Raw genomic sequence first — 27,134 nt, forward strand, 5'->3', positions numbered from 1 at the left:
TAGTACACACGCATTGGATGCAAACTGGCAGACAGTTGTGGGAGCTGTAGTGAGGCCTGACCCCAGATGTCCTCTCTCGGAGTAAATGCTCATGCAAGCAGGAACTGGGAGACCTACAGGGGCCTCCTAGAAAAATGAAGAGGGGCATTTGTGAAAGGAATATGCCTCATGTATCCTATTTTTCAGATGTAATTTTCCTTTCTATATTAGAGTAGATTCATTTTGTTGATATATCGATTGAATCCAGCTCATAAACTTGACAGAAGATCCTTCCAAGCTCTACAGGTCACTCCAGAGAGGAGAGAGAAAGAGAGAATTTGGACCCCTAGAAACCCTCCAGGGTGAATCATGGACTTTCTGCTAAAGCAACTCGACCCATGGTCTAGATCCAAGAAGCTCTCACTCTTGCACAAGGATCTTACTTAAATGGCAGCAACTTTCCCGTTCTTTCTGAATTGGGAATGCTGGGAGGGGCTTGGGAGAGGAGGCGAATGGGCTTCTGTATGAAGTGTGAGTCTGGCAGTCAAAATTCCAAGTATGTCATAAAGACGGTCATGCAAAATTGAGTACTGGTGGGGTCTATCATCAAGGAGGCAGTTAGAGGCTAACCTTGGGGCCTATTCCATCTCCAAGGAGCTCTCCACACACACATTCTGAATTAGATTGATCTCTTTCATTAACATCAATAGGCTCCAAATACCTTTGTGTACTTATTATTACCTGGCTTTAATGGATAATGAAATTGTGGCATAATATTGCTAACACCTGAAGGGTGTCTAATGGAGAACACGGACTGAAACTAAAGTGCTTTTTCTTCCCTTTCTGTGGAATTTAAAGGCACCAGCTCCTTTAGTCCATTAGAAATGATGGGCTCTAGGTAGGGGCAGTTCTGCAGAGAGCAGTGTCTTGCCGAGCTGGTGATGTACCATCCCCCTGGCATACGGGGGCCACTGCCTCTGACATGAGCTGCAGAGAAGTGGCCCCCAGAAGACTGACTTCAAGAGGGGAGCCCCACTTTGGGCTCACTCCACTCTCTCACCCATTGGAACTAAAAGAACCATTATTAGCAGACTCTAATACAACTTGATGCACCTCTTTTGAGTTCTTATCCTGTGCCAAGCTCATTGCTAAGCACCGAGGACAGCAGCATGGATAAAACAAGACTCTAGGTTCCTCTCACGGGCCCCAAAATCTGTCCAAGGAGGCACGATAACAGTGACCACGAAACCAAGCACTGAGTCTATATTAGGCAGCATTTTAAAGGTTTCTGTATTTAATCCTTACATCTCTACGAGATGAGGACTCCACATACCCGCATTTTTACAGGTGGTCGAATTGGGGTGCAGAGACGTTAAGCAACTTAACCAAGGTTAACAGGTGACCGGTGGAACCAGGACTTGACTGACACACAGCTAAAGAGAAGCAGTATGTTCCAGTCCATTTTGTGGCATTTTCCCACTGCGTGTTACTGGCCAGGTCGCCTGTATCAGTTTTTTTTTTTTTAATTATTTATTTTATTTATTTGGCTGTACCGGGTCTTAGTTGCAGCAGGCAGGATCCTTTAGTTATTGCATGCCAGATCTAGTTTCCTGACCAGGGATCAAACCTGGGCCCCCTGCATTGGGAGCCTGGCCTCTTAACCCCTGGACCACCAGGGAAGTCCCCACCTGATTAGTTTCTTTGGGTTGCCATAACAAAGTACCACTTTAAGACAATAGAACTGTCTTCTCTCATAGTTCTGGAGGTCAGAAGCCTGTAATCGAAGTGTACGCAGGGTTGGTTCCTTCTGGGCACTCTGAGGGACAGTCTGCTTCTTGCTTCTCTCTTAACTTTTGGTGGTTTCTAGCAACCTTGTCTTCCCTGGGCTTGTAGGATGTATCACTCCAATGCCTGCCTCCATCTTCACATGCCTACAAAGGTATTATCCTTTGTATGTCTCGTCTCTTCTTTTTACAGGGACACCTCATTTGCAATGATCTCATTTCCAAATAAGGTTGTATTCTGAGCTTCTGGAAGGACATGAATTTTGGGGAGCATTATTCAACCCAGTGGAGCTTCCGAGGAGGCTCAGTGGTAAAGAATCCACCTGCCAATGCAGGAGACACAGGTTCCATCCCTGGGTTGGGAAGATACCCTTGAGAAGGAAATGGCAACCCGTTCCAATATTCTTGCCTGGAAAATCCCATGGACAGAGGAGCCTGGTGGGCTACAGTCCACGGGGGTCACAAAAGAGCTGGACAGAACTGGTGATAAACAGCAACATTCAACCCAGTAGAGTCTGCCACCTTCTGACTCCCCCCAATTCATGTCTGTCCCACATGCAGAATATAGTCACCCTATCCCAACATCCCCAAACATCTTAACCCATTTCAGTACTGATTCTAAGACCAAAAAGTAGTGAAAGTGTTAGTCACTCAGTTATGCCTGACTCTTGGTGACCCCATGGAGTGCAGCCCGCTAGGCTCCTCTGTTTATGGGGTTTTCCAGGCACGAATACTGGAGTGGATAGCCATTCCCTCCTACTGGGGATCTTCCTGATCCAAGGATCAAGCCTGGGTCTCCTGCATTGCAGGCAGATTCTTTACAGTCTGAGCCACCAGAGAAGCCCTCTAAGATGAAAATATCGTCCAAATATAAACTCAGAAAGTCCCAAATGTTATCATCAAATCAAGCATAGACTCTGGGTATGGTCCATTCTGGAGCAAACTTCTGTCTGCAGACCTGTGAAACATCTAACTGTCAGAATCTGGTTCCTGATCCCATAAGACGTGGGGTCAGGAGTCAGGGGCAAGAGCAGGGACCTGTCCTGTCAGCAGTTCTAACTCTAGGATTTAGGATTTAGGATTGTGCCTGACCTCTGTTCATGCTCAATTCATGTTTCTTGAACATGAGCATAAAGGGCTTTGAGGCTCAAATGAGATCATGGGAATAAGACATTTCCCAAAACTGCAGGATAAAATTAGAGTTTCTTTAGGCCGCACTGGGCTTGTAGAGAAAAGTAGACTAGTCCATGGGTAGTATTGCCCCCAAATCATCCTAAAGAAAAAGGTGGGTCCTTTGTTCTTAAGAAAAGCAAAACTACAGGTACTGTTGGACCGAACTTAAGAACTGGCCCATCCTCGCTAAAAGGCAGAAGAATGGATGAAGTGGTTTTGGAAGGCCTAAGTTTATGATTTTATGTCAGCTTGTAACTTATACAATTTTTTGAGTTGGAGAACTTTCTGCTTTATGTCACAGCCCAAGCTAATTGTCTACCCCTGTTTCCTCTCTACTTTCAACTACTCTCGAAATCCAGTGAGGAATATCCTCACAACAAGACTGGCTACATAAATTTGTGGGGCCTCATGCAAAGTGGAAATGCAGGGTCCCTTGTTTAAAAATTATTGAGAACATCAAAATGACACCAAGCCAAGCATGGGGCCCTTCTAAGTGCAGGACTCCCTATGACTGCATGAAGCCAGCCTGCCTCCCAGCCTCTCAGTTCTTGCCATGCCTCTGCCCTGACACCTTGTGGAACCTGAGGTTCGGTGAAATTGCACTTTCTTGGGAACCAGGGACCCTAAGGAGCCACACTGCTTCTCTTTGGTTCTGACCCAGATTTCTATTCAGCATCAGCATCTGGGTGGAGAGGAATCGTCTCAGCATGTGCTATTTACATGGGAACTTTATTTAAAGAGTACAGCAGCTGATCTCAATTGTACCCAAGATGCTTGGCGAGGCAAAAGTAAACTGTTCTTTAAAAACGGGGGGAAAATCAAGGCTTGGAAGAGGTTTGATACCATCCAGAGTCCCTGAAACCAGCACATGGAATGGAGGGGCTCAGGGCATCTGCTGTTCCTTTGACTCTAAGTCTGGGCTGTCTCTGCTTAACCAACATGCCTGCTTGTGCTTTTCTTTGGGGTAGCATTCTTATTCTCTTCATCTCCTTTATGTAACGTCCACCATGAAGTCTCAGGGGATCTTCTTGCTCCTACCCTCCAGAGACAGCAGACTTGGTTGCCCCTCCATCCCCACAGCCCAGGTGGGGCCCACAACACAAGACTTTGTGTGGACTCTGGCCCTGAACTCCCTTCTCCCCAACCCACCTACCGCGGCCACACCTGTCACAGCACAACAAAGCAAGGAGAGAGATGCAGGGTTTTGACAGTTCATGGTTTTTCTTGTTGACTGCACTTTGGTAAAAATGTATTTTAACCAAATGATGGCAAAACAGTGAGTGTCACTCTGGTTTAGATGTTTGCAGGCAATTAAGTTTAATGTGGAAGACCACAGTCAGACTACAATTGGCCAAATGGCCTTGGTCTACTGAGCTCCACTGAGTCAGGATATGCTTCCAGACCCAAAGGCTGAGGAGCCCTGACTCCCACCAGCAAGGTGACATCTCATCTCATCCAGTCAGGCTCCTCCCCTACCACCTTCTGCTCCGTCTTCCGTCTATGCAATTTTTTCCAAACAGGGAGGCCAAGGTGAGAGAGAAGACCCTGAACTCAGCTCAGAGGTCTGATCAAACTGAGAGGAGGCTGTCTGGGAAACAGTGGAGCTTGGAACCAGAAGGTGCATGGGCACATCCCACTTACTCAGCTTACTTACGGGGCTGAACTTTATTCTCAAAAATCTACAGAGTGGGATGCCATACTACCTGCCAACAAACTCACACTGAGTATTAAATAAATCACATCCCATGTGAAAAAGGGTCTAGCACACTTTCTGACATGCAGAAATCATTCAGTTGTTTGGTGAACCAGAGTAGTGGGAGGTTTCAGACATTGGTTTGTTTTTTTTGTTTGTTTTCCTTCAAATCTAGCAGCACCAGGCCCAGAACATTCATTTGTTTAGTGAACATTTACTGAATGTGTGTGTGTGTGTGTGTGTTTTCAGTTCTGGAGTCATGTCCAGCTCTTTGTGACCCCATGGACTATAGCCTGCCAGGCTCCTCTGTCCATTGGGTTCTCCAGCCAAGAATACTGGACTGGGTTGCCATTTCCTTTAGGGGATCTTCCCAAATCCAGGATCAAACCCATGTTTCCTGCATTGGCAGGTGATTCTTTACCGCTGAGCTACTCATCAGTTCAGTACAGTCGCTCAGTCGTGTCTGACTCTTTTGCGACCCCATGGGCTGCAGCACGCCAGTCTTCCCTGTCCATCACCAACTCCCAGGGCTTGCTCAAACTCATGTCCATAGAGTTGATGAAGCCATCCAACCATCCCATCCTCTGTCATAAAATAGGCATTATTTTTGACCCCATGAGGGATTAAAAATTACTATTCCCACCCTCAAAGGGTCCATAGTCTGATGGGGGAAGCAGCCCTGTCATATCCTGTTTCTCTCCAGGAAGGATGAGAATAGATTTTGTGTTCATTAAAGGCACGTCCTATGACCATCCTGGAGAAGGAAATGGCAACCCACTCCAGTATCCTTGTTTGGAAAATCTCATGGACAGTGGAGCCTGGTGGGCTGCAGTCCATGGGGTCGCAAAGAGTCGGCCACGACTGAGTGACGAACACTAACACTATGACCATCTCAGAGAAGCTGGGTATAACAAAATGGCAGCAGCTCTCACTGTAATTTTATGAGACTTAAATTCCCAGCTATAAGACTTCTCTCACGGCCCAGTGGTGAAGAATCCACCTGCCAATGCAGGGGACGCAGCTTTGTTTTCTTGCCTAGGAAGATCCACATGCCACAGGGCAGCTGAGCCCCTGCACCACAACCACTGAGCCTGTGCTCTAGAGCCCGCACGCTGCAACTAACGGAGCTCACGCACCCTAGAACCTGTGCTCTGCAACGAGAAGCCACCGCAGTGAGAAGCCCGCACACCGCGACTGGAGAGGAGCCCACACTCACCGCAACTACAGAAAGCCTGTGGGCAGCAGCAAAAACCCAGCACAGCCAAAAAATAAATTAATTAATTAAAAAAAAAAAAAAAACAATTCCCGGCTACCAGACCAGCTGTCTGCCCAGCCATGCTGTGGGCCCTGGTGGATCTCTGCAGTTGCCCCACTTCACAGCTACTTTTGCTCTTGGAGGCTGGACTGTGGCCTGCAGAGATGGGAGCCCTGGTCCAGTTTGGGAGTAGGGGGCAGGGGGAGCAGTGGCCGGAGGTTGGAGGGAGGAAGAGACCGAGTGAGGTGTTTATCTTTCCATTTCTTCCCCACTCCAAGGAGCCTCCACCCGCGGTCCGGGCTCCTAAGAGGACGCCACACGTCCCCCAGCCTTCTGTCCCCTCAGATTCAACCACATTGCCGGCCCTGGGCCCCTTCAGGCCTACAGATAGGAACAGCTCAGCCAGTGCCCCAGTCCCTGGGGGATTGCTCACCTCCTGAGATCGCCTTACGTCCCGCCCACCTCTTGTCAAGCCCGCCTCGGCTTTCCTAGTTTCATTGTGCTATTTGCTCCTAGCCAGTCTCTGACACACACACACAGGTACTAAAGTGTGTGCATTCCAAGAAAGAAGAGACTAAACCAAAACCAGTGTAATATTTTGCAAACTAAGTGGTTTAAGAAGAAAGATTTTGAGTGTGAGACCTGATTTTAAAACAGTTTCTCACTCTCCAGCTATGTGAATTTGGACAAGCCATTTAGTCTCTAGGATCCTCTGTCTCCTGGTTAAAATGGAGGTTATAATACTCAGCCCCCAGCGTTGCTGTGAGGACTGCTGCTGCTGCTGCTGCTAAGTCGATTCAGTCGTGTCCGACTCTGTGCGACCCCATAGGCGGCAGCCCACCAGGCTCCCCGTCCCTGGGATTCTCCAGGCAAGAACACTGGAGTGGGTTGCCATTTCCTTCTCCAATGCATGAAAGGGAAAAGTGAAAGTGAAGTCGCTCAGTCGTGTCTGACTCCCAGCGACCCCATGGACTGCAGCTTACCAGGCTCCTCCATCCATGGGATTTGCCAGGCAAGAGTACTGGAGTGGGGTGCCATTGCCTTCTCCAACTGTGAGGACTAAAGAAGACAAATCATATGAAATGCTTAGTCCAATGCCTGGCACACAGCAGGTGCTAAATAAATGGTGGCTTCTTCTTCTTATAATTATGAATAATATTATTAATATTTTTATACAGAAAAGCTTAAAGGATTCCCCTCCTATTTTCTAAACCACAAAATAACCTCCTATTTCTAAACGACATGAGGGACTTCCCTGATGGGCCAGTAGTCAAGAATCTGCCTTGTAATGCAGGGGACACAGGTTCAGTCCCTGGCGGAGGAACTAAGATCCCACATGCCTTGGAGCAACTAAGCCCATGAACCTCAACTACTGAACCCGTGCTCTCTGGAACCAGTGGGCTGCAAATACTGACCTGCACACCACAACTAGAGACTTCGTGTGCTACAGTGAAAGATCATGCATGATGTAACGAAGATCACATGTGCTGCAGCTAAGACCTGACATGGCTAAATAAATACATTTTTAAAAAATAAAAATAAATTATGTAGACTTTTCATATTATGTAAAAATGCTGGGACGGCAGTGTTGTTGGCTAGTCCATTGGCTTGGACCCTCTTGTCAACAGACTGTGTGTCCCTGCCCAGGTCGTGATTCGCAGGCACCCTCTGGTCTACGTGGTGAGCCTGCTGATCCCCAGCATCTTCCTGATGCTCGTGGACCTGGGCAGCTTCTACCTCCCGCCCACCTGCCAAGCCAGGATTCTGTTCAAGACCAGCGTGCTGGTGGGCTACACCGTCTTCAGAGTCAACATGTCTGATGAGGTGCCAAGGAGTGCAGGGAGCACCCCTCTGATTGGTGAGCAGCCCCGGGGTCACCAGGCCTTTTAAAAAATTATTCATTTATTTTTCACTGTGCTGGACGTTCATTGCTGTGCATGGGCTTTCCTTAGTTGAGGGGAGCAGGGGCTACTCTCTAGCTGCAGAGCACAGGCTCTAGGCTGGTGGGTTCAGTAGCTGCAGCGCTGGGCTTAATTGCCCCAGGGCATGTAGGATCATCCCAGACCAAGGATGGAACCCATGTCACCTGCGTTGGCAGGTGGATTCTTAACAACTGGACCATCAGGGAAGTCCAGGTGCCCATCTGGCATTACTTCTGTCCAAGATCTGATGTTGCCTTTCAGACAGGGAAGCAAGGGGCCCAGAGACTCCTGCTAACCCCACCTCCTCCGTCTCCTTCCCTCAGGGGTCTTCTTCACGGTCTGCATGGCCTTCTTGGTTCTTAGCTTATCCAAGTCCATCCTGCTGGTCAAATTCCTCTATGATGAGCGGTGCAGCCAGCAGGAGCAGACCCTCCTGTGTCTTCGAGGGGACATGGATACCAACCAGCGTCAAATGGATCCCGGGGCCCAGCTTGCTGGGGTAACAGGTTTGTGAGAAGCCTTGAGGTCCCTGTTTGTCTCACTTGATCACTCAGCCCCAGTGCCCACAGGTGGAGCCGAGGCCACGCATCACTGTGTGAAAAAATGGAAACATCTGCTTCTTAGCCTCTGCCCTGCATTTTACATCAACTCTCTGGAGACAAGACAGTCTTCTGCTGGCTCTTTGGAAAGCCTAGAGATCAGCCCCTCATCCCCTTAGCTAGTTTTACTTACCAGTTTGGAGCCACCGACCTCAGAGTAGCAAAATGCCTGCACACGCACGCACACACATGCACAAATAGTTTGCATACATTTGGGTTCTAGTTGCCAAATTTGCAGAAATATACAGGTCATCCCAGTGCCCCCTTGCTCAGCACTTACACTAAAATTGGAGTGATACAAAGGTGAGTATGGGCCCTGGGCAAGGATGACATGCAACGTCATGAAGTGGTACATATTTTTACTGTGTTTTTTTTAATTATTTATTTTTAAGGAGAATAATTGCTTTACAATGTTGTGTTGGTTTCTGCCGTACAACAATGTGAATCAGCCATAAGTATACTTATGTCCCCTCCCTCTTGAACCTCCCTTCCACCTCCCACCCCATCCCACCCCTCTAGGTTGTCACAGAGCACCAGGTTGAGCTCCCTGTTATACAGCAACTTCCCATTAACTTTACTGTATTCTTGAAAGTCAACAAGACACTATATTCCAGAAGTTCTCATCACAAGAACAAAAATCTGTAACTGTGTGAGGTGATGGGTGTTACCTGCTGCTGCTAAGTTGCTTCAGTCATGTCCGACTCTGTGCGACCCCATAGACAGAAGCCCACCAGGCTCCCCCATCCCTGGGATTCTCCAGGCAAGAACACTGGACTGGGTTGCCATTTCCTTCTCCAATGCATGAAAGGGAAAAGTGAAAGTGAAGTCGCTCAGTCGTGTCCAACTCTTAGCGACCCCATGGACTTCAGCCCACCAGGCTCCTCCATCCATGGGATTTTCCAGGCAAGAGCGCTGGAGTGGGGTGCCATTGCCTTCTCCGGGTGTTACCTAGGCTTATGATTATCATCTCACAGTATATACAAATATTGAATCATTATGTTGTATGCTTGAAACTAATGATACATATCAATTATACCTCAATTTAAAGAATCATCCCTGCCCTAAAGCTTTAAGTCAATGAGGGCTGTGCTACCTCAGAAAAATCTCCCAGAAGGATGTAACCTGGACTCATCACCCTGCTTGCTGTGTTCTCTGGGGTTCCTTCAGCACAGCCTTGCCTCCCCTCAGTTGATAGGGAGAGAATCCCCTATCTTCCAGCCCATTGGCCACTTTTGCCCACAACCTTCCTTGAAGTATAAAGCCATTGGCTTCAATGGGTAGGCAGGGGGAGCCATGATGTCCCCTGGCTCACCTACAGTGTCTTCCTCTTGTGCAGAGTCCCCCGTCTGTCAAGAGGACCAGGCCCCATCAGGGACCCTGAAGGAAGTCTGGTCCCAGCTTCGATCCATCAGCAGCTACTTCCAAACCCAGGACCAGGTGGACCGACAGGAGCTTGGGTGGCTGGCCCTCCTGGAACGCTTTGACCGCCTGCTCTTCCAAAGCTACCTCATTGTGCTGGGGCTCTATGCCGTCACCCTGTGCTCCCTCTGGGTGTCGTGGAGTGGCTAGGAAGACCCAGGGTTGCTAGTGTCCATCCATGGGCTCTCCTGGCACTTGGGGAAGGCTGAACATTTTTTAAGGAGATATTGGAAGGAGAGGAATGGTGAGTTAAAAAGCTCTCCAGCCCGTTTCTTCTTTTCACTTACCCCAGAACACACATCATCTAATGTGCTATTGAATGACCCAGGAGTAATACGCTCATGATGAAAATGCATAAACAGTGTGAGGTATCCGGGGAAAAGTAAGCCTGCCTTCTTTCCCAGTTCACTCCCCAGAAGGGACCACCATTAGCAGCCTCTTTCAGAACGTTTCTAAGCACATACAAACATATGTGTATGTTTAAACTGGTTTTTAAAAGGTGTTAAGAATGCACTCCTTCTCCCAGCCCTGTCGTGGTTACTTATTCAGTTAGTCATTCAGCGAAACTTGTATTGAGTGGCCGTGAAGCCCCAGGCATTATGTTAGGCATACCAGAGAATACAGAATAAGTCAATCTCAGGTTATTCTTCACTTGACTTGCTTCCTGAAGAACCTTGTTCCAACCAGAACACAAAGTTCTGTATCCCGGAGCCATGTCTGTCTCCTGGAGCTCTGGTTCCCACCAGCCCAGGTGAGTCCATCTCCCCTGTGCGTTCCTATTGGAAGGGATCCAGACCTAGCACATCTCATAAACACACACCACTCGTGAGGCGCTGAGCTGGGGGGCAAGCTTAATGCATGGCCCTTGGGAGTTTTCAGGAGTTTATAATCCACTGTCCGTGCATTAGTCTGCTCTAACTGTCATAGCAAAATACCACAGACCCGTGGGGGCTTAAACATCTGGATTTTCTCACACTTCAGGAGGCTAGAAGTCTAAGGTTGAGGTGTTGACAGGGTTAGTGTCTTCTGAGACCTCTTCCTGGGCTTGCAGATGGCTGCCTTCTCCCTGGGTTCTCATATGGTCTTTCTTCTGTGTGTGCACATATGTGTTCAACCTTCCTCTTCTTCTAAGGACACTAGTCATATTGGAGTGGCCCACCCTAATGAACTCATTTAATCCTAACTACTTCTTTAAAAGCCCCTTTTTTTCTATATGCATTCCCATTTGTGAGGTGCTGGGAATTAGGACTTCAACACAAGGATCTGAGTGAGACACAGTTCAGCCCATAACCCTCACTTGACTGTGGAGACTTGCCAGGTCCATAATCCAGAGGGTATTCTGGCAGGCTAGAGACCCAAGCAAGAATTGCAGTTGGAGTCCCAGGCTGGTCTTCTAGCAGGATTCTCTCTGCTTCTGGGGAGGTTGCTCTTTCTCTATAAGGTTTTCAAGTGACTGGATGAAGCCCACCCACATTCAGAAGGTTAATCTGTTTTACTCCAAGTCTACTGGTTTAAGACTTTAAACATCTAAGAAACACCTTCAAAGAAACATCAAGAATAATCTTTGAACAAATATCTGTGGCCCAGCTAAGATGACACTTGAAATTAGCCATCAGAGTCTCGATGGCCCCTTAGCTTCCCATCTGTGCCCACAGCCACTTGTCTAGATAGAAGAGCCCTGATCACCTTGCATTGGGTAAGTAACCAACTTCTGGTTCAGTCTCCTCAGTAGTCAGTTCCGGATTGGTGAACCGATCTTATGCCCTTTCCTATGACCTCATAACCTGAAGACTAAGATTAGAACTGAAGCCTTCCACAGTGTTTGACTTTCTTCATTTCTCATTGCTTTCTTTTTTTTTTTTTTAATAATTTTTATTATTTTTTGGCCACATCACATGGCATGTGGGGTCTTTGTTCCCGAGCTAGGGATCAAACACAGACCCACTGCAGTGGATGCATGGAGTCTTAATCACTGGACAGCCAGTCCGTCTTGTTGTTTTCTATTAGAGTCTTCAATCTAGCCAAGCCAGCCTGCCTGTCAGCCTCCTCAGGAGAGGCTTTGCTGCCACCTAAGCCTGTACTTCTAGTCTTCTGTTTCATCCATCTGTATGTCCCTGTGTGAAGACGCTGCTCAAACTCCAGCCTCCTTCTCCCACCCTTCCCACCTGATTGCCCTATGACTGTGTCCGCTCTTCTCTAACTTTGTTGTTGCTAAGTCACTTCAGTCGTGTCCGACTCTGTGCGACCCCAGAGACAGCAGCCCACCAGGTTTCCCCGTCCCTGGGATCCTCCAGGCAAGAACACTGGAGTGGGTTGCCATTTCCTTCTCCAATGCATGAAAGTGAAAAGTGAAAGTGAAGTCGCTCAGTTGTGTCCGACTTTCGAGACCCCATGGACTGCAGCCCACCAGGCTCCTGGGATTTTCCAGGCAAGAGTACTGGAGTGGGGGTGCCATTGCCTTCTCCGTCTCTAACTTTAGACGTACCTAATCTCATTCTCCTCTCCTTAGATATTTCATGGCCTTGTGTGTGTGTGTGTGCGCAGATGCATCACTTGTCAGATCAATCACACACTCCTAGAACAGAAATCTTGTTTTCTAACTCATTCCCATCTTGGCCCAGGTCCATACAGAATTTTTTTTTTCACGGTAATTCTGCTGTAACTATTGCAGAGATATGCATTCTAGCTCACCGCTGATGGTGGACAGATTTCTAGTGTGTTTCCGCAAGTCTGAAGGACTGAGTCTGCCAAGGGTCAGACACCCAGGCCCTCAGCATCCCCCACTCAGAACAGCCACTAGGAGCTGGTGGGTAGAACACAGAGGACTGAGAGACAGGCGTCACTCCCAACACTGCTTACAGAGGACTGCTGTTTGCTTGGAACTTTTTCCAGCACTGAAATTGCCTTTAAAAAAAAATCTGCCCCCCCATCCCCCCGAAGAAAGAGAATTTAAATTCAAACAGCCTTTACCTGCCTCCTCCCTCTCTCATTACCTCCCAGTTAGTGCTCAACGCCAATTGTCCATGAAATTCCACTGCTGCTGTTAATGAAATGAGGAGCAGAAGAAGTTTGTGAACAGGAAGTGTCCATGCAAACCTCCACCTGTTTCTCTCCTTGCTTCCTACCTCCTGTTCTGGCCTCCTCTGCCTTTACCTGCTCTGTTAGCCTCTAAATTGATCCTTAAATCTCTCTTCACTTCCTCGGTTATTAGAGGAGGCAAAGGCTTGCAGTAAGTCCCCACCACAGGGTTTCCATCCTTTCCATCTGTCTTGGAGAAAGCACCTGACTTTGCTCCTGGCTCCATCACTACCTAGCCAGGGGGACTTGAGACTGATCTCTCAGAGCTTCACCCTACCCTGTTTGACATCAGGACTGTGTATATTTATTCTGCCCATATCACAGAATTTTGAGGATGAGAATGAAGCAATGTACTCAAGCACACTTTGAAAGATAAGTCATATATTATGAAATAAAAAGCCTGCCTGCTATCAGCAGATGGATTCCAATCTTGAATCTTTGGCGTGAGGTTCTCTTCTAACTGTCTCTATCAGAATACAGTTATAGACTGGATTCCACAGAAGTGTCCTTGTTCCAGAATCCAAAGGCCAAGGGCTGAAGCCACTATATGCCTCCTTGTTGGCAATTCGGGTTGGTGGGGGGGCGCTGCCCAAGGGACTTCCCATTTCATTTCCCATGCAGTTCGCCTTGGCTTCCCCTGCCCAGGGAATAGCTCCCAGGTTCTCAAGGTCAGCCTCTAGGAAGCAGCCCTTCGGGAGTGAAGCCTGGATGCTAAGCGTGGCCCCAGTGTGTGGATCTCCTCTGTCCAGTTGCCAAGTGGCCCTGATCGCAACATGGCAGCCGGGGACGCATTCTAAGCCCTCAGTCAGGTCAGCATCCTGAAGCAAAGCCATCATTAGCAAATGGCACTAGAGCCCCCCTCCCGGAAGAGGGCCCCTCTGCAGTGGGAGGAAGACAGGGCACCAGCAGCCCTTACTTACAAAGCATTGTTAGCTCAGCCTCTCCAAGTGTTTATCAATTTCATGATTCCTGTTTCACAGAGGAAGGAAACTGAGGAACAGAGCAAAAATGGGATTTTCCCAGCTGTGATTGCTCCTACCATCTGCTGTTTCCCAGAATCTCAAGTCTTTTCAGCACTCACCAAGAAATCACAGCTCCAGCTCTTGGAGATGTCACTGATATCTAGAATAAAGAGTTGGTGGAGCACAGCCCCTGGCTAGGCAGGCAGCCCTCCATTTGTCATTCTGTCTCAGGAGAACTTCCAAGGGCTTCTGCTAGGATCTCCCATAGCTTCCACAGGGGTCTCACTTTCCCCCCAGGACATCCCCACCTCTCCCCCAAGTTGTCCTACAGGAGAGGATCCCTGTAATTAAGGATGCTGAGCCCTTGGCCTCTTATATCTCCATGACTCAGCCAGTCTCCCAGGGGCCATCTTGAAGCTGGATAGTTTAGGTCCTCAAGTGAACCACAGAGCAGCCCTGTAAGCCACCAGCACAAAGCTGCCCCCGAAGGCATCAGCCCTCCCCTGGGTACAGCCTTAAGGGCTCCCAGGCCCTCTCACTTCTCAGGGATCTAATTATACATCTAAAGGCAAGGTTAGTAGAAAGGGGCAGGGTTTAAAATTTTACCCTAGTCTGTGGTTCTGAGGTTCCAGAAAACTTCAGGTCTTTGGGTTTAAGGTAAAGAGCTTCTCTGCCAACTCCCAGGTGGTAAGTGGTCACCTCAGGGCAGAGACTGAACCTACTGTGTCCCCTCCAAGAAGGCAATGCCTCTCTCCCTGCCACAGGGCCCATCCCAGGCTTCTCCCTGTCCCGTTTCCCGGCTCACACGCCATCTCAGCAGCTGGAAGCTCTCAGTCCTGAGTTATTCACCTGCAAGACAGTAAGCGCTTCACAATTAGCTGAGCACCAGCATGGAGGCTTTTATGAGCTGCCACGCCCCCAGCGCACTCCGGTGTGCGGAATTGAAATGACCCACACCGGTGATTAGATTAGGGGCTGAAGCAGCCCAGCATGCCACTCCAGCCCCTCCCCATCCTATCAGGGTTGGAGAGGGGTGATGTAGTTAAGTTCGTGCTTCATTTAGCAGAGACTGTAAAGTGGGGATTGCAGCGCTGCTTTCTGCTGGCTGGGAAGCAACTGCTGGGCAGTGGGCGGGCTGGGTGGCAGGCAACAGAATCCAGAGCCAGGGTGGGGGAGCCCCTTATTCACCCTTACCCTGCCTTCTACTTCTCCCCAAGCCTAGCACCAGGCTCCCAAGACCTGGGGCCCACTTGAGCCTTGTTGGATTTTCAGTCCTAATTGGTGCCACGAGGGACAGACCTCAGGTAGATGACCAGCCCGTGATCAGAGTCCACTCTCGTCACCCTGCTCATCCTCTTTGGAGAGCTCCAGGCCAAGAACCAGGGATTGAGGGCTGTGGACCGTTCTTTTTACCCCCCACCCTGGTCAATCTTGGCTTCCCTGCTCTTCCCCGTATGCGCATCCCTGTCTCTCTGTCCTAACTGCCTCCTCCTGGTGCTGACACCACGGGCTTTGGGGCAGAAACGCTCATTTGTCCCACTCTAGACAGTGACTCAGAACTGACATAGCTTTGGTCTCAGTGCAAACCTGAGGCTTAGGCAGAGGCTGCCTGGAGGGCTGTCTTGAGACCGATTTTTGGGCCACAGGCCAGCTCTGCGGGAAAGAATCACAGCTGTACTGTGATCATTAGTGATGTCTGCCACAGGCAAGAAAAGAGGCAGAGAACAAGCAGAGCTGATTCTGCCATGTGCCAGTCACTATGGTGAGTGCTCAGTGGGTATTATTCTAGGACCCCTAGCACGTCAGTCCTGGGAGAGCAGGGGGGTTATTGTGTTCACTGCTGTATTTTCAGTGCCTGATACATTGGAAACACTCAATCACTGTCAAGATGTGTTGTGTGAACCCCAATGGGTTCAAATTCCAGCTCCATCACTTATTAGCTGTGTGATTTTGGGCAAGTTGTGAAAGCTCTGAGCCTCAGTTTTCTCTTCTATACAGTGTGATGAATATTACACCTAGATTATAGAGTTATTATGAGAATTAAATTAGTTACTACATTAAGATGCTTAGAAAAATGTCTGACACAAGCTAAGGCCATGATTAAATGATGGTTTTTATCCTTAGTATCCATATCACTGTTTTACAAGTAATTAATATCACTGATTTCGGTGCCAGACACTTCTCTAAGTGCTCTCTCTCTGTAATCTCTTTAGATAGATAATATAAACATTAATAAACAGGAACCTCAATTAAAATAGGGAAGTCAGAAGAGGGAGTTCTCACACCCAAGATGACAGCAGTGTCCAACAGGAAGAAGAAAAAACATTCTCTTCTGGCCTGGCAAGAGCTCAACCAATGAAAAGCCACTCCGCTTAGACTTCTCAATTCCCGAAGTGGACGCTTAGTTTACTATAGCCCCTGCAGCTTCCTTTCCTCTCTATAAAAGAGTTCTTTTCTCCTTGCTGCACGAGATTTGCACTCGCCATGGTTGCAGACCCCAGATTGCAATTCTTTGCTGACCTGAATAAACCCATCACTGCTGAAGAAGTAACTATCTATTTAAGGTCAACAATAGGTAGATAATACTGTGCTTATTACAAAGATTACACATATATATGAGATATCATGGTATATACAGTTGTCCCATGGTATCTGAAGAGGATTGGCTTCAGGACCCCTCCCTCAGGGATACCAAAATCTGTAAATACTCAAGATTCTTATAGTTAGCCCTCCATATCTGCAGGTTCCACACCCACAGAGACAGAAAGCTGACTGCATAATCCTCATAAGAACTCTAGGATTATCATCCCCATTTCAGTGAAAGAAACAGGCACAGAGGGGTTAAGTAGGTTGCCTAAAATCACCAAGCTAGCAAGTGAAAGAAAAAAGTGAAAAGTGAAAGTGTTAGTCACTCAGCCATGTCCAACTCTTTGTTACTCCATGGATTATGGTCCACCAGGCTCCTCTATCCATGGAATTCTCTAGGTGAGAATACTGGCGTGCGTAGCCTTTCCCTTCTCCAGGGAATCGTCCCAACCCAGGGATAGAACCCAGCTCTCCTGCACTGCAGGCTGATTCTCTACTGTCTGAACCACCAGGGCAGCAAGTAACAAAGCTAGCGTTCAAATCTAAGTTGGGTTCAGACTCTTGGGATCTTTGCTAAAAACAGGCACACTGGCTCCAGAGCTTACATCCTTGACCATTAGTTTTTAAAAGAAGCTTAAACTTGCCAACATTTATATATAATTAGAGGAGAGACCCGGCATTAGAAGATAGGAATTTGAATTCTAATTCTACCCCTCATGGGGTTTATGACTCTGGGTAAGTTACTGAATTATCTCAAAACATCAGTTTCTTTTCCTCATCTGCAAATTCTGAGAAAGAACTCTTTTGCTGAGGTGCTGTAAGGACTGAGATAGGGTTTGTGAAGTGCTGAGTTCAGTGCTGTGCATTAGAGGCATTGAGAATGATAGCAATTAATAAATATTATCACCATCTTTCTACAGGGTTGTTAGGTGAGCCCAGAGATCATATACATAAAAAAGCTGTGTAAACTCTAAAGACTTCTACTCAAAACGTGGTACCTGGATCAGCAGCAGCAGGGGCCTGGGGAAACTAGCTAGAAATACAAAATCTTTGGCTCTAAACTGGAATCTGAATTCTAACCAGATCCCAGACCATTCACTCGCACTTGACAGTTGGAGAAGCCTGGGCCTAAAGAACGATGAAGGCAAAGCGGGCCAGTCTGCGTTTTGTGAAGGAGACGCACAGGAGTCCTGGGAGCTGGGGCTTCTCGGGCTGTACAGTGTCACGTGCAGCCCGTTTTTGCTACCAGGACAGCTGGGCCCCGGGCACCTGCCAATCATTGCGCTCCACTCGGTAATCTGCCCTCCCCACAATCAGAGCAGTGCAGCTGGGTGGCTGAATTATAGGCTGTGGGCAGATGGCGGAGATGGCTCTGTGTGTGCCGTCCAAAGAGAGAGGGGAGTGAAGCCCCTGCCACTGTCCTCCTTCCCCTGACAGCAGACATCCTCGTTTTTGGAGAACCAGTCTGCCAGCACCAGCCATCGGGCGCCCCGCTTTTCCTCCAGAGCACACTTGTGCTGGAGCAAACTCAGTGCAGCAAACTCCTGAGCCCTCCCGCTAGCCAGGTCATGGTCATGTGTCTCCATGCACCTCCATCATGTGAATCCCTTCCCTCATGGGCGGGGCTTCCTCTAAAAGACTGGCCTTCTGACGAAGGTAGCAAAGTTGTTCACCCACATCCTCGCCACTCCCCAGAATCTGGTGCATTAGAACATCCAGTGCCGGCACACCTGAGACGCTAGCTTGGGTGCTGGCTTGTAGAGCAAGCCTGCACCGAGCATGCGCACTGGAAGTTCGGGATGAGAGTGCTAATCTGCGCTCCAGTTTCCCCGGAAGGCCGCCCGCCAAGCTGCAGTGGGACAAGCGCTTTGCTGCCACCCCTGATCAAAGCTCTGGGTATTGGGGTTGGGGAGTGGAAGAACCCCAGGTGAGAGGGTACGCCGTGCCACCATCGCACCCTCACTGCCTGCCTTCCAGAGGTGCCAGTGCTGGGAGGAGGCACTTAAGTGGAGGCGACGCTCTGTCTCCCCACCCGTGTCTGCGCCACCATGTCTCCGGCCCAGTCCCAGGAGAGATGAGAGCTCTCTTGCCTCCCAGACTTTCTCTGGTTTCAAACATCCATTCGGTTTTATGGGGTACTGCTTCTGGGGCTGCAGGAGATGTCTCTGGGACTTCGATCCAGGCCTTCAGGGCGCCCAACAGCCTGCTGATCCTTTTGATCATTTGGCCTGTCTCCCCTACCCGCTCTGCCCTGTTGTCTATCAGCTGCCTCTCCCTGCTCTCTGAACTTGGAGAACTGAAGGTCACTGAGCAGAGCTCGGGCTTTTAGCTCTGTAGGTCTGGGGTCACCTGTGCCACTTCTTTTGAACAGTAGAGGGTATGTGTGTGTGTGTGTGTGTGTTTGAGGGGGAGGTCACTCAAATTGTGGATGGTGACTGCAGCCATGAAATTAAAAGACGCTCCTTGGAAGAAAAGCTGTGACAAACCTAAACAGTGTATTAAAAAGCAGAGACATTACTTTGCCTATAAAAGTCTGTATAGTCAAAGCTATAGTTTTTCTAGTAGTCATGTATGGATGTGAGAGTTGGGCCATAAAAAAGGCTGAGTGCCAAAGAATTGATGTTTTCAAACTGTGGTGTTGGAGAAGACTCTTGAGAGTCCCTTAGACTGCAAGGAAATCCAACCAGTCCATCCTAAAGGAAATCAGTCCCGAACATTCAAAGGAAGGACTGATGCTGAAGCTCCAATACTTTGGCCACCTGATGTGAAGAACTGACTCATTGGTTCTTCCAAGTGCCCAGAAAAGGAGACAGTTGGAATATTTGGATCATAGTATGAATGGTCACCATATCTGATTTCTAATCACATTCCACAGTATCCTGAACCTGTTTCCTCATTTGTAAGGAAGGAATAATAATTCTACCTTTCAGGACTGTTGTGCTGACTACTGTATAAAAAGCCCTATCCTGGGAACCCTGTATCATGGGGGAATCTGTGTCCATGTGATCTGTGTCCATGGGGGAATCAATACTCAGGGGATGGTCAGCTCAACCTTGGTTTGGTGAAATGACAAGTGGAGCGTTAGAATTTGGAAGGTTCCCAGGAAATAAGGGGACATGCTATGGAAAGTGCTGCTGCTCTCAGTGTGCCTGAAATAACCTATGGGGACCCAGAGGGGAGGAAATTTTCCAGGCTGACGATCACCAGCAACAGCAAGCATATAAATGTGATTATATCAGCAAATATGCAAAGCACTGTACATTTTTGGAAGACTCTTCATTTAGAACTAATTAGACTACTCTTGCCTGGAAAATCCCATGGACGGAGGAGCCTGGTAGGCTGTAGTCCATGGAGTTGCTAAGAGTCGGACATGACTGAGAGACTTCACTTTCACTTTTCACTTTCATGCATTAGAGAGGGAAATGGCAACCCACTCCAGTGTTCTTGCTTGGAGAATCCCAGGGATGGCGGAGCCTGGTGGGCTGCCCTCTATGGGGTCGCACAGAGTCGGACACGACTAAAGCGACTTAGCAGCAGCAGCAGCAACAGATACTTGAAGCAGGAAGATGGAGAGGGTCTTCCCAGGGAAGCTTCTCCAGAGCAGCGAAACCTTTGGAAAGCATTTGTAAAGCTCCAGAGGAGGAGAGATAAGGAAGGGATGCGATGGATCAACTGTGAGCAACACGAGGCTATCAGGGCTGCCATCACCCAGGACATTGCAGCATCCTCCCACCCAAACATGAGTCTGTGAGAGTCTGAGGTTCTATTTGTCGTGAGAAAACATACCTGTGCTGGTGGCTGTGAAGGGAAACTGCCTGTGGACTGATCTGCAGTAGATTCCTATGGCTGTTGTAACAAGTTACCAAAAATTTAGTGGTTTAAGACCATGCAGGTATGTGCTCTTACAGCTCTGGAGGTCAGAAATCCAAAATCAGTTTCACAGGGTTAAAGTCAAGGTGTCTGGGCAGGACTGGCCCCTCTAGAGGCTCTGAGGGAAGAATCTGTTTCCTTGCCTTTTTCAACTTCTCATGGCTGCCTGCATTCCTCAGCTTGCATCCCTTTCCTCCTCCTTCAAGGCTCACCACTCTGGTTTCTGCCTCTGACATCACACGGCCTTCTCCTTTTCTGTCATCACATCTCCTTCTGCCTCCCTCTTACAAGGACACTTGTAATTACATTTAAGGCAGACTGGGATGATCTAGGAGAATCTCACCCTCTCAAGATCTTTAATCATACCTGCAACCTTCCTTTGCCATATAAAGTAACATTCAAAAGATTCAGGGATTAATCCCTGAGTATCTTTGGGGCCATTATTCAGTTTGCCATGTGGAGCATGTGAGATGGGTTGGAAAGCAAAGGGGGCAACCATGAACCCAGTTGTACTGCACAGATCTGCTTGGGATTGGCACAAGGGGCACCCATGGCCATGGAGGCAACCTCTGTGGTGACTGCAGGAGAGCCTGTGTACACATGTCTTGCTTCAGCTGCCTACCCAGTACACGTGCTATAGAACAGCAAAGCTATGTCATGTAATCAATCAATCCAACTATTAAGAAATATGTACTCAGCCCCTATTGTGCCGTATGGTAGACAATTCAGACCTGGGGCCTTGCTGGGTTCTCTGAGTAGGAGATTCATCCAACAAATATTTATTGAGCCCCTATTAGGTGTCAGGCACTGTTCTAGGTATCTTGAACATATCAGCTGACAAAGCCCCCGAAGTTCCCTCCCTTCAAGGAGGTAACAGTCTATCAGTGGAAACAGAACATAAAGAATCAACATGAGTCAATCCTGTAGAATATTAGGAGGTGAAGGGGCTATGGGAAAAAGAGAAAGAAAAAGCACAGCAGGGTAAGAGGGATCAGGTGTGCCAGGGCAGGATGGGAGCAGGTGAAGGTACTAAATGAAGTAGTCATGATTGGTCTCACCAAGCAGGTAAAATAAAGCCAAAAGCTTGAAGGAAGGAAGGAGGGATTAGCCAAGCGGGCATGTCGGGGGAGAGAGCCCTGGGCAGAGAGAACTAGAGTAAAGGGTCTAAGGCAGGGTGGACAGGGTGATGGGGGAGGCGGTCATAAGAAGAGGGACAGAGAAGTAAGGACAGAGGGAACATGGGCCGGATGGGCTTGAGGCCAAACCCAGAAAGAAGAGAGAAGACAAACTGAAGCAAGTTCTCTAAACCTTCTGGTAAGGGACTCGGGAGAAAATCCCCTGAACTGGCACTAGTTCTGGTGTGAACGATTGTTGGCCTTGCTGACGTCACATTCTCTCTGAGATGCATTTCCTTGCTCTTACATTTAGACACTTGCACCAATTCTTTGCTTCATCCACTTACTCAAGGGACACTGTCCATTACCCATGGGGCCCCAGGCACACGGCATGGCACAGCACTGCAGACTCTAAGCTGGGTCACGCACGGCCTCAGCCCTCCCTGTGCAGTGTCCCTCCTGCTCTACACTCTGCTGAAAGAAGTGAGGGGAGGGGCCTAGAGACGGCGTGATGATGGGACGACTCTGACCTTGAAATGGAGTTCGGCTTCCTCTGAGCAGTCCCAAAGGAAGGCACTGGATGGGTGGAAGGTTTTGCTAAACAGATCTGGGAGACAAGAGAAGGAAGGCTTCTGCAAAAATCCGATGGGCTCTGCTCATTGGACGTCTTCAAGCAAAGGCTGGAAGACCATTTGCTGGAGATGTCATAGAGATTTGGGTGTTGGATGGAGGCTGGATTAGATGGTTTTTAAGGCCTGAGGGAATTTTCTCAGGTATCTGCCACTCTGGAGGACATTGGTACAAAGGCAGGTTGTGGCTGTTGGGTTGTGTTGAGAGTCTTGCTTTGATCTGAGGGTCAGACTGCTCTCCCATGAGCACCGAGGTGAATCAGACGGTGGCCTCTGAAGCAGGGGGGCATGCAGGCTTCTCGGTGGGCCTTTCTTCTCCACCGGGTTCTGTGGGCAGAATGTTCCTTAACTGAGTTTGCTTCAAGGCCTCACTGCCTCCCCTTGTCGGGCGTGAGGCTGGGGTTGCTCTGGGCCTGGCCTCGCCCTACTGTCCACCTGTCTGTGTTCTCACACAGGACTCCAGGCTCTGGGACCCAGAGTGTTTCCTTCTTCCAGGTAATGGCAGCTCAGGGGGCCCAAATCATTCTCCATTCCAAGAAATGCATTATTGTGTCAATACAAGCTGCTCAGTAGCCAGTTGAATCCCATATGTCCAAGGGAGGAGCAGACCAGAGTCGTGGCAACAGTTAGACCATGACAGTCTGTGCAGAACATCCCCAGAACCAGAGAAGGCTGCCAAGACCCCAGCTCCAGGGCTGGTGACACACTCCTACCTCAGCTGGCAGGCCCCCCACCCTCCCATCCAAGAAGGCCAGGAGGGCTAACGAGCACTGGAGGAGTTTCCTAGATAGTCCCACTTTTCTTCCCTTCTGCTAAGCCATTAACTCATTCACCCAACAAATATTTATTGAGCATCTACTATGTCACAGGCAGCCTTCCAGGTTCTGGGAATTCAACAACCAACAGAACAGATGGGAAAAATAATCTCTGCCTGTAAATGATTGTTATGTAGTCACTCAGTCATGTCCAACTTTTTGTGACCCCATAGACTGTAGCCCACCAGGCTCCTCTGTCCGTGGGATTTCCTAGGCAAGAATACTGGAGTGGGTTGCCATTTCCTCCTCCAGGGGATCCTCCTGACCCAGGGGTCGAACCCGGGTCTCCTGCATTGCAGGTGTGTTCTTTACTGCTGGGCCACCTGGGAAGTCAGTCACCTGGGAAGCGCCTATAAAAGACAGTATCTTCAATAAATGGTGTTGGGAAAACTGGATATTTACATGCAAAAGGATGAAATTGGACACCTATCTCATACCACTCACAAAAATTAACCTAAAATTAAAGACTTAAATATAAGGCTTGAAACCATAAAACTCCCAGGGCAAAAGCTCCTTGACGTTGGACTTGGTGATGATTTTTTTTTTTGATATGACACCAAAAGCATAATTAACAAAAGCAAAAATGAACAAGTGGGACTACAAAGTAAAAATATTCTGCACAGCAAAGGAAACAACAAAATGAAAAGGCAGCCTATGAAATGGGAGAGAATATTTGCAAGCCACATATCTGATACGGGATTCACATCTAAAACATGAGAAACAGAACTTGGTAAAACAACAAACAGTCTGCTGAAAAATGGGAAAAGGTCTTGAGTGGACATTTTTCTAAAGAAGATATACAAATGGCCAACAGGTCCATGAAAAGGTGCTCAACCTGACCAACCATCAAGGAAATGCCAATCAAACCACAATGAGACATCACTTCACAACATACCTGTTAAGATGGCTACTATCAAAAATAAGAATGAAGTGTTGGTGAGGATGTAGAGAGAAGGGAACCCTTGTACACTGTTACAGTCACTATAGAAAACATTATGGAGGTTCTTTTAAAAATTAGAACAGCTTGCTCAAACTCATGTCCATGGCATCACTGACTCAATGAACATGAGATTGAGCAGCTCTGGGAGATGGTGAAGGATAGGGAAGCCTGGCATCCTACAGTCCATGGTGGGGGTGGGAATTAAAACAACTACGGTAAACCTTGGACAGCAAGGAGATCCAACCAGTCCATCCTAAAGGAGATCAGTCCTGATTATTCATTGGAGGGACTGATGCTGAAGCTGAAACTCCAATACTTTGGCCTCCTGATGCAAAGAACTGACTCACTTGGAAAAGACCCTGATGCTGGGAAAGATTGAAGGCAGGAGGAGAGGGGGACAATAGAGGATGAGATGGTTGGATGGCATCACTGACTTAATGGACATGAGTTTGAGTAAACTCCGGGAGTTGGTGATGGACAGGGAAGCCTGGTGTGCTGCAGTCCATGGGATCACAAAGAGTTGGACATGACTGAGCAACTGAACTGAACTGAACTGAATGGTAAGATCTGGGGCTTCACAGGTGGCAGTAGTGGTAAAGAACCTCCCAGCCAATGCAGGAGAACTAAGAGATGCAGCTTTGATCCCTGGGTCGGGAAGATCCCTTGGAGGAGGGCGTGGCAACCCACTCCAGTATTCTTGCCTGGAGAGTCCCATGGACAAAGGGGCCTGGTGGGCTACGGTCCATAGGGTCGCAAAGAGCTAGACACGACTGAAATGACTTAGCAAGCACACACACGTGGTAAGATCTAGCGATCCTACTTCTGAGTTATGTATCCAAAGAAAATGAAATCAGACTCTCAGAAAGATATCTGCACTCACGTCTAATAACCAAGATATGGAAACAGCCAAGATGTAAATAATATGTGGCATATAGACACATGGAATATTTATTGTTCACCCATAAATGAGGAAATCCTGCCATTTGTGACAACATGGATGAACTTGAAACCATCATACTTAGTGAAATAAGCCATAAGAGAAAGATAAATACTGTATGGTATCACCTATAGGTAGAATCGTCTTTTTTAAAAAGTTGAACTCAAATAAACAGAGAGTAGAATGGATGGTGGCTATTAATTCTATTGATCCCTTTTATTTGTAATGAGAAGGAAACTATACAGCTTTTGAGTACATACGAGGTCCTGGGCACTGTGCTACATGCGTTACATCCACCATCTCGTTTAATGCTCACGACAGCCTATGAGGACCAGTATGGTTGTGCCTAAGTTAGATATGAGAAAAATGAGGGTTAGGTATCTTGGCCAGGATCATACAACTACTCAGCTGAGCAACTGACATCTGAGCTCAAGATTAGCCTGCCTTCAGCATCCGTGATTTTTCTAACTCAGACTGGTTATAAATTATGGTTTTCCTGATTGTGTAATGGGGAAGTGGGGAGTAGGCATCAGAATATCTGGGAGAGGAGGCAGGCACAGTTTCAGCCAGGTGATGCTGATACTGCCTTTCCCATTCCAGATTAATAGTTACCGAACTCCGTTATTCTCCAAAAAAGTCCTGTGGTGACATGGGAGCAACTAAATGTCCATCAAGAGAGGAATGGATAAAGAAGATGTGGCACATATATACAGTGAAATATTGCTCAGCCATAAGAAGGAACAAAATTGTGTCATTTACAGAGAGGTGGATGGATCTAGAGACTTTCACATAGAGTAAAGTAAATCAAAAAGAGAAAAATATTATTAATTAATGCATATATGTGGAATCTAGAAAAACTGTACAGATGAACTTATTTGCAAAGCAGAAATAGAGTCACATTCATACAGAACCAAGGCTGGGGAAGGGGGAGTGGGATGGATTGGAGGTTGGGAATGACATGCATACACTACTGGGTATAAAATAGATAGCTGATGAGGACCTTCTCTATGACCCAGGGAACTCTGCTCAGTGCTCAGTGGTGATCTAAATGGGGAGGAAATCCAAGGAAGAGGGGATATATGTACGCGTGTGGCTGATTCCCTTTGCTGTACAGCCGAAACTAATGCAGCATTGTAAAGCAACTATACTCCAATAAAAAAAGCCTGTGAACTCGATAGACTGGTGAATGTAGTAGTCAGGACAATTATTCCTTATCCTCATTGATAGGTGCTGAAACTGAAGTATAGACAGTTTAGCTGGCTTACCCAAGGTCACACAGTCATGATGGAGCCATGACTACCCAGCTTATATTCCATTCTTCCCATAGCTTCTTTTTAAAACCACATTTTTAAAATAGGTAATATATTTACATAGTACAAAATTTAACAGCATAACAGGTAGATACAGAAAAATCTACCTCCCCACCCAGCCTATCCTATTTCTAGATCCACATTCCACTTGCCCTAGAGGCGACAAGCATTACAGTGGGTTGGGGTTCTTTCTTTGCTTCTTACTTCAGTAGAAAAGGTGCAAGACAGCACCCATTTTTCATGAGTGTCACCCTAGCTTGGCTTAGGTTCCCAAGCAGAACTGGCTGCCTATTAGCTGAGTGATCTTGGACAAATTACTAAATATCTTGGTATGGTAGTTCTTCATTTATTAAATGGGGATAATGTCACCTATTTCAAAGAGATCGAGTGCATTTCAAAGGGAACGAGACTGCATCAAAGTGCATTGTAATCCATGCAGTGTGGTACAATGGTTGGTATTCTCTGCCTCTGCTTTCTTTTCTCTGGAAGAGTCTGGAAATGACCACTGTGTTCTCACCACCTCTCAGAGACAATGGAGAAGATGGATAGAGATGCAACTCATTTCTACAGGATGGAAGGAAATGATATAAACTGTACGAAGTGCAATTAAAGTAAGATATTGGAAGAAACTAAGTTTCAGAATCCCAAAGGGGTTTGTGAGATTTCTTTGAAAATTTCTCAGAAAATGCTAATAACAACATATTAAGACTCTAATTTTCCAAAAACAAAGGCATGGATAAGAAGGCCACTCCTGGCCACTCTTATCAAATTCCTTCCTGGATAGGAATTCAAGTAAGGGAGAAATTTAAGCCAAATCATCTTTTGTCCCCATGTCCAGCTCTGGGGTGGCCAGATGGATGAATGGCCATTCACTAAGAATAAGATGTGCTCTCTGGTTCCTTCCTCCCTGGAATTATTCCTTCTTTTGAGTGAGAGAGAAATTGAAGCCAAACTTAAGCCTCTGTCCCAGGTCTGGTTCTGGGGTGGCCAGGTAGACTAATGACCCATCACCATCGCCATTAAGGCTTGCCTTTGCTATCAGCTTGCTAATTCTAGATGCCCTTTTCA

General features: G+C 47.7%; 1 protein-coding gene and 1 non-coding gene across 2 annotated transcripts in view; both read left to right on the plus strand.

The window, feature by feature from the left end:
- Positions 1-10,350, plus strand: part of HTR3B (5-hydroxytryptamine receptor 3B) — a 35,796-nt gene extending 25,446 nt beyond the window's left edge. Inside the window, exons 6-8 of the mRNA XM_010812414.3 lie at positions 7,532-7,742; positions 8,130-8,312; positions 9,742-10,350. Coding sequence (XP_010810716.3) covers positions 7,532-7,742; positions 8,130-8,312; positions 9,742-9,974 — 627 coding nt within the window. The 3' untranslated portion in view covers positions 9,975-10,350. The remainder of the gene's footprint in view (positions 1-7,531; positions 7,743-8,129; positions 8,313-9,741) is intronic.
- LOC112441707 (U6 spliceosomal RNA) lies at positions 8,663-8,766 on the plus strand. Its single transcript, XR_003029568.1, has one exon. It is a non-coding gene; the product is annotated as a U6 spliceosomal RNA (small nuclear RNA).
- Positions 10,351-27,134: the final 16,784 nt, after the last annotated feature.

Source organism: Bos taurus, chromosome 15, assembly GCF_002263795.3.
Source record: "Bos taurus isolate L1 Dominette 01449 registration number 42190680 breed Hereford chromosome 15, ARS-UCD2.0, whole genome shotgun sequence".
NCBI lineage: Eukaryota > Metazoa > Chordata > Mammalia > Artiodactyla > Bovidae > Bos > Bos taurus.